Consider the following 12,628-nt stretch of genomic DNA (forward strand, 5'->3'; position numbering starts at 1 on the left):
CATATCATATTGAAGGTAGTGAAGAGATGCAGAGACCAATGACAGCATCTCTGATTGCTGTGATTGGATAGTAACTGTAACTATCCAATCACAGCAATGTATCAAATGCGGGAAACAGCAGTACAGCTCCATCTTGTCACTTTGTCTGTGATATTTCTGGAGATCAGAGCTCTGCTGCTTTTAGAACCTGAAAACACGGCCCTCAGGGCAAAAAAACTGTGAAACAAAACAAAATAGTAGCACTAAGCACAGTCCTTGTATTAGCGGGGATCAGCCTACTCATGGTTAGCAAGACCTACAGTTCAGGTATCAGCAAACCACAAATACTTCTCTGGAATGTTCCTCTCAGGACAATGGACAACTACTGCCTCTGGAGGTGAGCTACTTAAGCCCCAGTCCACACCCTTGGGTGGAGATACGGTGGACATCCTCCCACCCACTCTATGACTTGCCGAATAAAAGGTCCCAATTCGGACAGAAAATATACAAGCTGTGTGAAAGCGACACTGGCTACACACAAATTCTGGGTGTAAGAGGGAAAAGACACCCAGATTGTTCCTCCCGAATGCCACCCTTCCCTAAACACAGTTGGGAAAATTGTCTGGGACCTGCTGCATCTCCTTTTACATAAGGGGTATAAGGTGTACACATATAACTATTATTCGTGTGTACCCCTGTTCAGCCAAAAAAAAAAAGTGGCCAGTGGAACCTTACACCAGAACCAAAGAGCGTTGCCCAATACTCTTGTCACTAAAAAATTAAAAGGCAGACAAAATTAAGGTGCACTGTAATGATGACATGCTGCTTGTAAAATTTTGTGACAAAAAAGATAAGTTAAAACATTTACTAGTGTGACTCATATCTTGATAAGCCTGACCTATGCGTAAGGGAATGTGTCCGTTGCAATCATACATCCCTAGAATAACTGGATTTATTTTTTTGTTTTTACCCTTGCCACCTCCTGCCATTTTTTCTTTATTCACTTTTAATTTCTTCATCGTCCATTAACAAATTGGAATACAAAAAAAAAAAATTAAGGTTAATGCTCACTATACCCCTAGATGAATACTGTAAAGGGAATTTGCTGAAATAGCAAAGCTTTTTATTCGCCAGTTTGGCTATGCCTTGCCATCTAAAGTCATTCTGAACCTTTCTACTGTTTGGTGTAATAGACATGGCAGTGTTTCATGGAGGATACCTTGTACACGAGCCGTTCCTGGTTTATAAAGAATGGGTTTTCTTATAGTTTTATTTGGTAATTATAAAACCCGTTATACCAGCTAAAAACTGTCCACATTGTAGTGCAGCATACTGCTTCTTTATATACTTGGTAAAAACATGGGTTGTTCTGCGCACATGGCAGTTCCTAACTTGCAAGACAGGGACCTGCTATAGTGTGCCAGCGACACATGGCACAGCCGTCCCTCATATGGGGATTGATTGTACTATAGAGATGTTGTACAACTACTCCCTTTTTTGAAAGTGTGGCTGCTGCCCTGGATGTTCTATTATCTAGTGAATTTGCCCAGCATTGCAACATTGTTACACTCCTCCATTTCAAAATATGGTGTCTTTCATTTCAATGCAGTTTTTCCCAGCTCAAATAAAATACGGTAACTGTGGTATGCTTTGTTAGCACAGTATAGTCGTATTTACTGCCAAAATGTGATGCTAGGGACATTGTACATTTCCCCCCTTCTCACTGCTATGTTGTTAGGGTTGGCGGAACGCACCGGGTATATATATATATGTATTATTAGGTGCCTTCGCAACCCGGGGTCCACCGTGCAGGAAAGGAACCTGCTGCTAGCAAATGGCGGCGCTATATGGTGGTATAAGCGAACTCTGTTAACTCCACAGAGTCGTTAGGAACAAGATGCTGTGCCCTGTTAACCTCACAGAGGTACACAGCTACCAACCAGAGCAAACTGTGGTCATGCAGTCAGAGAAAAGAGACAAACAACTCCTCACCGGAGATGCCGGTATTCTAGCGGCTTATTTCAGCCAAGGCCCTGAATACACTCATACAAACCCCTGTAGTCTATGCATGGATGTAGTTCCCCGTTCTTCTTCTGCACGAAGAAGAACCCAGCCCCTGCAGGTGACACTGACTTTCCAATGAATCCTCTTGCCAGATTTTCCTGGATGTACTGAGACATTGCCTCCGTCTCCGGGAGAGATAACGGATAGACTCGACCCCGGGGAGGCTCAGCACCAGGCAAGAGGTCAATAGGTCAGTCATAGGGACGGTGAGGCGGAAGGGTCTCCGCAGCCCTTTTGGAGAACACATCCGCATAGGCAGGGCTGCCACTAGAAATTTCGGGGCCCCATACTGGCAAAATTTTTGGGGCCCCCTTGAGACTCCGCCCAGGCTCCACCCCAGCCCCGCCTCCACGCTCCACCCCTCGAACTGTCCACAATCCCACCGCTCTCTCTTGGAAAAACTACACTTCTCACCTATCACACATTAACAGTTCCCATCACCAGATCACATACATAGCTGGCAGCTTTTGTTTTGGCCAAAAGATTTTTTAAGCCGCCACCATAACACGGTAGACACTTTTGGCCGTAACCTATTAAATATTTGTTAAAATATGCAATACAATTTAGGTATATTTTAATTTATTTTTCAATTTTTTAAATGACCAGTAATATCACATACAAAGAACAAATACCACAGCACTATGACCAGATGACATATTACCACCACAGTGATCGAATATCACATACAAAGAACAAATACCGCTACACCATGACCAGATGACATATTACCACCACAGTGATCGAATAATATCACATACAAAGAACAAATACCGCTACACCATGACCAGACCGCATATTACCACCATATAGTGACTGAATACTACAATTCTGATCAGTAATAAAAAAAAAAGCACCATACTATCACCATAAGTGCCATTATACACAGGAGAACTGTACTTAGTATGCAGTGTCTGTGTACAGATAATACAGTGATCACTAGTGAAATTATACACAGGAGCTCTGTATATAGTATACAGTGTATAGTGTCAGTGTATAGGTAACACACTGACTCACCAGTGACGTCTCTAGGTGAAGTCCTTCATCTTTCATCCAGCACAGACTGGCATCATTTCATCCAGCCAGGACTCGTTTCTGCAGGAAATAACAGTTATCTCGAGCTCTGCTTGTAGAATACATTACTTAATTTTTCCAACTTCTACATTACACCACATGAAGAAAAAGAGGCAACATAGTATCACTCTACACAGTAACAGGACCGCCCCCTCATTTAAAACAGTATCCTCAAAAAATAAAATAAATACATCACTGCAGTAATAATATCCCTAAATTAGTCCCTATGATAATAAAATTCCCCATCCTGGCCAATGTGTGTCTCATTCCTGGCGTCAGCCATATGTTCTCCAATCCTGCCCTCATGAACATCCATTCTGCCCCATATGATCTCCCCATCCTGACCCATTTGTCTCCATCATATCCATCCTGCCCCATGATCCTGCAAGATCTGTCTCCAATTCTGCCCCCAGTGTCTCCAATCATGCCCCCATGTCTGCAATCCTGCCACTTGTCTCCAATCATGCCTCCTGTGTCTCCATTCTGCCCCATCTGTCTCCAATCCTTCCCCATCTGTCTCCAGTCATGCCCCCATGTCTTTCATCATACCCCGTATCTCCATTCTGCCCGTGTCCAGCATTCTGCCCCTGTGTCCAGCATTCTGCCCGTGTCCAGCATTCTGCCCCTGTGTCCAGCATTCTGCCCCAGCGTATCCAGCATTCTGCCCCAGCGTGTCCAGCATTCTGCCCCAGCGTGTCCAGCATTCTGCCCCAGCGTGTCCAGCATTCTGCCCCAGCGTGTCCAGCATTCTGCCCCAGCGTGTCCAGAATACTGCCCCTTTGTCCAGCATTCTGCCCCTGTGTCCAGCATAATGCCCCTGTCTGTGTCCAGCATAATGCCCCTGTCTGTGTCCAGCTTTCTGCCCCTTTGTCCAGCATTCTGCCCCCGTGTCCAGCATCTCCTCTGCCCCTGTGTCCAGCATACTGCCCCTGTGTCCAGCATAATGCCCCTGTGTGCAGCATAATGCTCCTGTGTCCAGAATACTGCCCCTTTGTCCAGCATTCTGCCCCTGTGTCCAGCATAATGCCTCTGTGTCCAGCTTTCTGCCCCTTTGTCCAGCATAATGCCCCTGTGTCCAGAATACTGCCCCTTTGTCCAACATTCTGCCCGTGTCCAGCATAATGCCCCTGTGTCCAGCATTCTGCCCCTGTGTCCAGCATAATGCCCCTGTCTGTGTCCAGCTTTCTGCCCCTTTGTCCAGCATTCTGCCCCCGTGTCCAGCATCTCCTCTGCCCCTGTGTCCAGCTTTCTGCCCCTTTGTCCAGCATTTTGCCCCTGTGTCCAGCATCTCCTCTGCCCCAGCGTGCCCAGCATTCTGCCCCCATGCCCAGCATTCTGCCCCCGTATCCAGCATAGTTCCCCAGGCCCCCTCCCCTGGATTGCCGCTACAAAAAAAAAAAAAACTTCTTACCTGGCCGTGTGCTCCTGCGGCGGGCGAAGCTCCTCCACGCAGATGAAGGACGCACTCGCCGGCGGCTGACGATGACGTCAGACGCCGGCAACGTGCGACTGCGCACTGCGGCCGCTCAAGTCAGCTGCCAGCCTCCGACTGGCTGGCGGTGACTGTTAACTATTGACGTGCAGGCACGGGCCCGCACGTCAATAGTGTGCCGCACACGGGCGTAGCTAGAGCTTTTGCCACCCGGGGCTGTTCCCGAGTTTGGCGCCCTGTATTTTATGTGTGGCACAGTGTGAGTACAGAGCTGGTGACGTGTGTAATAGAAGATCATTCTGAAACTTGTATTATTATTTGTTCTGGAATTACTCTGTAATGTTTATGATCTCTGTTTGCTGTCAGTGACCTGGAGCCTTCCCGGTGTAATGGTAATCGCAGCAAAGAGATTAGTACAATTCTATCTACCTTGTACTGTCCATTGTGTGCAGAATACTGCTGTGCTTCATAAAAGCCGCACCTCGCCAGATATAACACAAGCCCGCGGGGTGCGGTCGCGGACATTGGCGACAATCCACATTTCAGCAGAGCCACTAACATAAAACCTCACAAGTTTGGTGTCGCCGTCATCGATCCGCCCCGGGAATCGGGCTATCGGCTTATTTCTACAGCACAAAGAGGAACGTAACGAAACAAGGGAGGAGACATTGCTTTTTCACCAATTCATCGCTCGCACTTGGGAATTTTATGCATATTATACGGGAAAGTGCAAGGAAAAAAAATACAAATTATCCCTCAAAAACAAAAGTCTGCATTGTTTTGGAAGAAAAGGACATCTGCAAGAGCAAAACTAGCCTCTGTCCTTAAAGATCCTGCATAACCCCTAGTGCAACAAGTCCCATGCAGAGCCGGGCCGGCTCCTCACCTGGATCGCCCGGTACAGCCCGTAAGTCATGGCCTCATTGAAGCTCTCGGTGTGAGCCCTGGTCAGGTCCTGCAGCGGCGGGTGCTGCTGACGTCCAGGCTTTCCATAGCTGGGGTCAGTCAGCTTCTTCAGACTGGGCTGGCTGGGCAGTGTGAGCCACTTCTGGGCCGCCTCCATAGCGTGCAGTGATGGCGCTGTACAGCCCGGAATTCAGGCAGCACATGTGCAGGAAGATGGGGGACAGTATTCACAGGCGCGCCCTGTGCTTCCGATAGAGGTGGCAGCTGGCAATGTCATCACTTCCACCTCCCAGAGCTGCGGCCATTTTGTTGGAGACCCGGATGACTGGTGGAGGGCTGCACAGCACTTACACCTGGCTTCTTCCTGATGCCCTGCAGTCTGTCACTCTGTGACCCACCCCCCGCATTGTGCCGCCTGGGGCGGCCCGCCCCCCCCGCACCCCTCCCCCTTCCTACGCCACTGGTGCTGCAGCGCCTGCAGGGGGGGCCCGGTGAGCAGATGAGACGGGGCCCGATGCGGGCCCCCTCTGCCCACCGGGCCCCATACGCCAGTCATGGCTGTCATGCCCTGATGGCGGCCCTGCGCATAGGGCCAATATTGCTTGGGCAGAGAGGATAGATCTGCGGGTACCTCAGTTGTAGCAACCTGAACGCTCTCCCTCTGACATCTACCCCCACAAAATTCATCCCATCTCAAAAAAACAGAGTTTTTTTTACCACATGTGGAGTATTGCCATGCTCAGAAGAAGTGGGTAACAAACTGAGTGGTCCATTTTTTTCCTGTTATCGCTTGCAAAACCGAAAAAAAAAGTGGGCTAAAACAACATTTTTGTGAAAAAATGTTAAATCTTTCTATATGACAACTTAATGTTATCACATTGTGCATAGTGAATTATCCAAAATCTTCACTATACCCCTGGATAAAAATTTCAGGGGGTGTAGTTTCCAAAATGGTGTCACTTTTGGGGGGTGTCCTCTGTTTGGGCACATCAGGGGCTCTCCAAACATGACATGGCATCCACTACTGATTGCAGCCAATTTTGTGTTGCAAAAGTCAAATGGTGCTCCTTCCCTGCCGAGCCCTGCACTCGAACAGTATCGGCGTATTCAGGAGAAACTGCACCATCGAAACCTTCAAAAAGAACCTGAAGACCCACCTCTTCCAACAAGCCTATAACCTGCAGTAACCACCGCTCGACCAAGCCACTGCACAACCAGCTCTACCCTCGCCTATTCTATCCTCACCTAACCCTTGTAGATTGTGAGCCCTCGCAGGCAGGATCCTCCCTCCTCTTGTACTATTGTGACTTGTATTGTACTGAACTTGTTTTTATTATGTATACCCCTCATCACATGTAAAACACCATGGAATAAATGGCGCTATAATAATAAATAATAATAATAATTAGGCTGTCACAACTAATGTGCGGCAAGAACAAGATACAAGAGTGATTTAAAACATTATTTCAACCCATGTGAAAAATATTACCTTCTCATAGAGGAGGAATATTGATGTTGGAGATGCAAAGCACTGTCCCTTTGCTTCAGCAGCCCCTCCAGTTGTTTCTGAAGGCTTCTCTTCTCTTCCTCACTCTGCTCCAATCGCCCTAAATCCACATTGTGATTAGACACTTTGTCGTTGTACTGCCTACGTAAGGAATCATAGTCCTTCTTCACAATTTCCAGCTTGTCTAGAGCAGTGTCGTATAACTTGTTAATTAGCTCTGAAGAACCATTCTGTTTTACAACCTACAAGGTATAGAAAAACATCAGTATGAGTGCATATACTAGAGCAATAATTATTAATATATGGCAAATGACAAACATTTTATAGCCTGACACTTTTCTCCTAAATAAATAGTAACTTGTACAATCATTACTAATGATTCTATGCCAGACCAAAAGAAATATCCTCTTGTTACATAAATTTATAAAAATAGGATTCAATATTTTTACAGTTTGATATTAGTAACTTCAGCATCAAAAAGCCTGCAAATGAATTCTAGAACGCAACTGTACAAATTTAAGAAACGTGCAAAAGATTTCTAGACAAGTCCAGTAGATTTCTCCACTTCTCACTACTACATAAATTCATCGTTGGTAGTTATTTAAAGGAAAAAAGAAGGAAGGCGCTCCAGCTTCCAATAAAAGTCCAAAATTTATCGAATCAGATATAAAAAAAAGAGTCATGGCAGAACAGTGTTCATAAAGGCATCTGTAGCAGACACGCGTTTCGAACACACTCCAGTGTCCTTTCTCAAAGCTACATGAAAAAATTAACATGGTGGTTTTATACAAACTCCAGCCAATGAGAAGCAACACCCACAATCACATGACACAGTTAATAAATTAAAAACATTAATAACAAAAAGAATTCACAAACAAAAATTGTAATAATCCACTTAAAATCAAATGAAAACTCCCCGCTGTGCATTAGTAGTGATACATGATTTCCCTGCGGGCATTCAAACCCGCAGGATGGCAAGTTCCAAGGTAAAAGATCCAATACGCCTCCCTGATCATCAGCAATTTCTTTGCATCTCTGCCCCTTGCTGATGTCATCACCCTTTCGATGCCAGTGACTTTCAGCGATGCCGTGCTCCTCTGATGGTGAGTAACAAAATGTTTGGGGGCAAAAGACATTGTGCGGTTAGAGCTGGTAGAGGAAATACTATCAGTAATATTCTCTGAAATCCTGATCTTTAAATTTTGAGTTGTTAATCCCACATAACTCAAATTACATTCCATACATCTAATCAAATAAATGGTTTTCTTTGAATTACAATTAATGTATTGTCGTATTTTACATTAGCAACATCTGAAAAAGTATGTGTTCTACATCTTGAAAGACTGCACTTGTAAAAACCTGGGTAATGTAACCATGTTCTTTGCTTTGAACCAGGATTACAAAAAACTTGGGGAAATGATGTTGTCCAAAGTTGCAGCTCTTTGTTTTTTTCTTAACCCCTTCATGACCCAGCCTATTTTGACCTTATTCACCTGGCCGTTTTTTGCAATTCTGACCAGTGTCCCTTTATGAGGTAATAACTTAGGAACGCTTCAACGGATCCTAGCGGTTCTGAGATTCTTTTTTCGTGACATATTGGGCTTCATGTTAGTGGTAAATTTAGGTCAATAAATTCTGCGTTTATTTGTGATAAAAACGGAAATTTGGCGAAAATTTTGAAAATTTCGCAATTTTCACATTTTTAATTTTTATTCTGTTAAACCAGAGAGTTATGTGACACAAAATAGTTAATAAATAACATTTCCCACATGTATACTTTACATCAGCACAATTTTGGAAACAAAATTTTTTTTTGCTAGGAAGTTATAAGGGTTAAAATTTGACCAGCGATTTCTCATTTTTACAATGAAATTTACAAAACCATTTTTTTTAGGGACCACCTCACATTTGAAGTCAGTTTGAAGGATCTATATGGCTGAAAATACCCAAAAGTGACACCATTCTAAAAAATGCACCCCTCAAGGTGCTCAAAACCACATTCAAGAAGTTTATTAACCCTTCAGGTGCTTCACAGAAGCAGAAGCAACATGGAAGGAAAAAATGAACATTTAACTTTTTAGTCACAAAAATTATCTTTTAGCAAAAAATTTTTTATTTTCCCAATGGTAAAAGGAGAAACTGAACAACGAAAGTTGTTGTCCAATTTGTCCTGAGTACGCTGATACCTCATATGTGGGGGTAAACCACTGTTTGGGCGCACGGCAGGGCTTGGAAGGGAAGGAGCGCCATTTGACTTTTTGAATCAAAAATTGGCTCCACTCTTTAGCGGACACCATGTCACGTTTGGAGAGCCCCTGTGTGCCTAAAAATTGGAGCTCCCCCCCAAGTGACCCCATTTTGGAAACTAGACGCCCCAAGGAACTTATCTAGATGCATAGAGAGCACTTTGAACCCCCAGGTGCTTCACAAATTGATCCGTAAAAATGAAAAAGTACTTTTTTTTCACACAAAAATTCTTTTAGCCTCAATTTTTTCATTTTCACATGGGCAACAGGATAAAATGGATCCTAAAATTTGTTGGGCAATTTCTCCTGAGTACACCAATACCTCACATGTGGGGGTAAACCACTGTTTGGGCACATGGTAAGGCTCGGAAGGGAAGGAGCGCCATTTGACTTTTTGAATGAAAAATTATCTCCATCGTTAGCGGACACCATGTCGCGTTTGGAGAGCCCCTGTGTGCCTAAACATTGGAGCTCCCCACAAGTGACCCCATTTTGGAAACTAGACCCCCAAAGGAACTTATCTAGATGCCTAGAGAGCACTTTAAACCCTCAGGTGCTTCACAAATTGATCTGTAAAAATGAAAAAGTACTTTTTTTCACAAAAAAATTATTTTCGCCTCAATTTTTTAATTTTTACATGGGTAATAGGATAAAATGGATCCTAAAATTTGTTGGGCAATTTCTACCGAGTACGCCGATACCTCATATGTGGGGGTAAACCACTGTTTGGGCACACGGCAGGGCTCGGAAGGGAAGGCGCGCCATTTGACTTTTTGAATGAAAAATTAGCTCCAATTGTTAGCGGACACCATGTCGCGTTTGGAGAGCCCCTGTGTGCCTAAACATTGGAGCTCCCCCACAAGTGACCCCATTTTGGAAACTAGACCCCCCCAAGAAACTTATCTAGATGCATATTGAGCACTTTAAAGCCCCAGATGCTTCACAGAAGTTTATAACGCAGAGCCATGAAAATAATTCCTCAAAAATGATTTTTTAGCCTGGAATTTCCTATTTTGCCAAGGGTAATAGGAGAAATTGGACCCCAAATGTTGTTGTCCAGTTTGTCCTGAGTACGCTGATACCCCATATGTGGGGGTAGACCACTGTTTGGGCGCACGACAGGGCTCGGAAGGGAAGGCACGCCATTTGGCTTTTTAAATGTAAAATTAGCTCCAATCATTAGCGGACACCATGTCACGTTTGGAGAGCCCCTGTGTGCCTAAACATTGGAGATCCCCCACAAATGACCCCATTTTGGAAACTAGACCCCCAAAGGAACTAATCTAGATGTGTGGTGAGGACTTTGAACCCCCAAGTGCTTCACAGAAGTTTATAACGCAGAGCCATGAAAATAAAAAATAAAAAATATTTTCTCAAAAATGAGTTTTAGCCTGCAATTTTTTATTTTCCCAATGGTAACAGGAGAAATTTGACCCAAAAGTTGTTGTCCAGTTTCTCCTGAGTACGGTGATACCCCATATGTGGGGGTAAACTACTGTTTGGGCACATGCCGGGGCTCGGATATGAAGTAGTGACGTTTTGAAATGCAGACTTTGATGGAATGCTCTGCGGGCGTCACGTTGCGTTTGCAGAGACCCTGATGTGGCTAAACAGTAGAAACCCCCCACAAGTGACCCCATTTTGGAAACTAGACCCCGAAAGGAACTTATCTAGATGTGTGGTGAGCACTTTGAACCCCCAAGTGCTTCACAGAAGTTTATAACGCAGAGCCGTGAAAATAATAAATATACGTTTTCTTTCCTCAAAAATAATTATTTAGCCCAGAATTTTTTAATTTTCCCAAGGGTAACAGGAGAAATTTGACCCCAATATTTGTTGTCCAATTTCTGCTGAGTACGGTGATACCCCATATGTGGGGGTAAACTACTGTTTGGGCACATGCCGGGGCTCGGAAGTGAAGTAGTGACATTTTGAAATGCAGACTTTGATGGAATGCTCTGCGGGCGTCACGTTGCGTTTGCAGAGCCCCTGATGTGGCTAAACAGTAGAAACCCCCCACAAGTGACCCCATTTTGGAAACTAGACCCCGAAAGAAACTTATCTAGATGTGTGGTGAGCACTTTGAACCCCTAAGTGCTTCACAGAAGTTTATAATGCAGAGCCGTGAAAAAAATAAATACGTTTTCTTTCCTCAAAAATCATAATTTAGCCCAGAATTTTTTATTTTCCCAAGGGTTACAGGAGAAATTGGACCCCAAAAGTTGTTGTCCAGTTTCTCCTGAGTACGCCGATACCCCATGTGTGGGGGTAAACCACTGTTTGGGCACACGTCAGGGCTCAGAAGGGAAGTAGTGACTTTTGAAATGCAGACTTTGATGGAATTGTCTGCGGGCGTCACGTTGCGTTTGCAGAGCCCCTGGTGTGCCTAAACAGTAGAAACCCCCCACAAGTGACCCCATTTTAGAAACTAGACCCCCAAGGAACTTATCTAGATATGTGGTGAGCACTTTGAACCCCCAAGTGCTTCACAGATGTTTACAACGCAGAGCCGTGAAAATAAAAAATCATTTTTCTTTCCTCAAAAATGATGTTTTAGCAAGCAATTTTTTATTTTCACAAGGGTAACAGGAGAAATTGGACCCCAAAAATTGTTGCGCAGTTTGTCCTGAGTATGCTGGTACCCCATATGTGGGGGTAAACCACTGTTTGGGCGCACGTCGGGGCTCGGAAGTGAGGGAGCACCATTTGACTTTTTGAATACAAGATTGGCTGGAATCAATGGTGGCGCCATGTTGCGCTTGGAGACCCCTGATGTGCCTAAACAGTGGAAACCCCTCAATTCTACCTCCAACACTAACCCCCCCACACCCCAACCCTAATCCCAACTGTAGCCATAACCCTAATCACAGCCCTAACCACAACCCTAATTCCAACCCTAACCCTAAGGCTATGTGCCCACGTTGCGGATTCGTGTGAGATTTTTCAGCATCATTTTTGAAAAATCCGCGGGTAAAGGGCACTGCGTTTTACCTGCGGATTTACCGTGGATTTCCAGTGTTTTTTGTGCGGATTTCACCTGCAGATTCCTATTGAGGAACAGGTGTAAAACGCTACGGAATCCGCACAAAGAATTGACATGCTGCGGAAAATAAAACGCAGCGTTTCCGCACTGTATTTTCCGCACCATGGGCACAGCGGATTTGGTTTTCCATAGGTTTACATGGTACTGTAAACCTGATGGAACACTACTGCGAATCCGCAGCGACCAATCCGCTGCGGATCCGCAGCCAAATCCGCACCGTGTGCACATAGCCTAATTCTATAGGTATGTGCACACGCTGCGGAAAAAGCTGCGGATCCGCAGCAGTTTCCCATGAGTTTACAGTTCAATGTAAACCTATGGAAAACAAAAATCGCTGTACACATGCTGCAGAAAAACTGCACGGAAACGCAGCGGTTTAC

At 44.8% G+C, this 12,628-nt stretch overlaps 1 protein-coding gene across 3 annotated transcripts in view; it reads right to left on the reverse strand.

Annotated features, from left to right (window-relative positions):
• The window catches only part of DLG5 (discs large MAGUK scaffold protein 5), a 679,445-nt gene that overhangs the window by 406,524 nt on the left and 260,293 nt on the right, over window positions 1-12,628 (reverse strand). For all 3 annotated transcript variants that reach the window (XM_069753072.1, XM_069753075.1, XM_069753073.1), the window contains one exon: window positions 6,942-7,201. In XM_069753072.1, the coding sequence (XP_069609173.1) occupies window positions 6,942-7,201 (260 nt within the window). The remainder of the gene's footprint in view (window positions 1-6,941; window positions 7,202-12,628) is intronic.

The sequence above is a fragment of the Ranitomeya imitator genome, chromosome 2, assembly GCF_032444005.1.
Source record: "Ranitomeya imitator isolate aRanImi1 chromosome 2, aRanImi1.pri, whole genome shotgun sequence".
Classification (NCBI taxonomy): domain Eukaryota; kingdom Metazoa; phylum Chordata; class Amphibia; order Anura; family Dendrobatidae; genus Ranitomeya; species Ranitomeya imitator.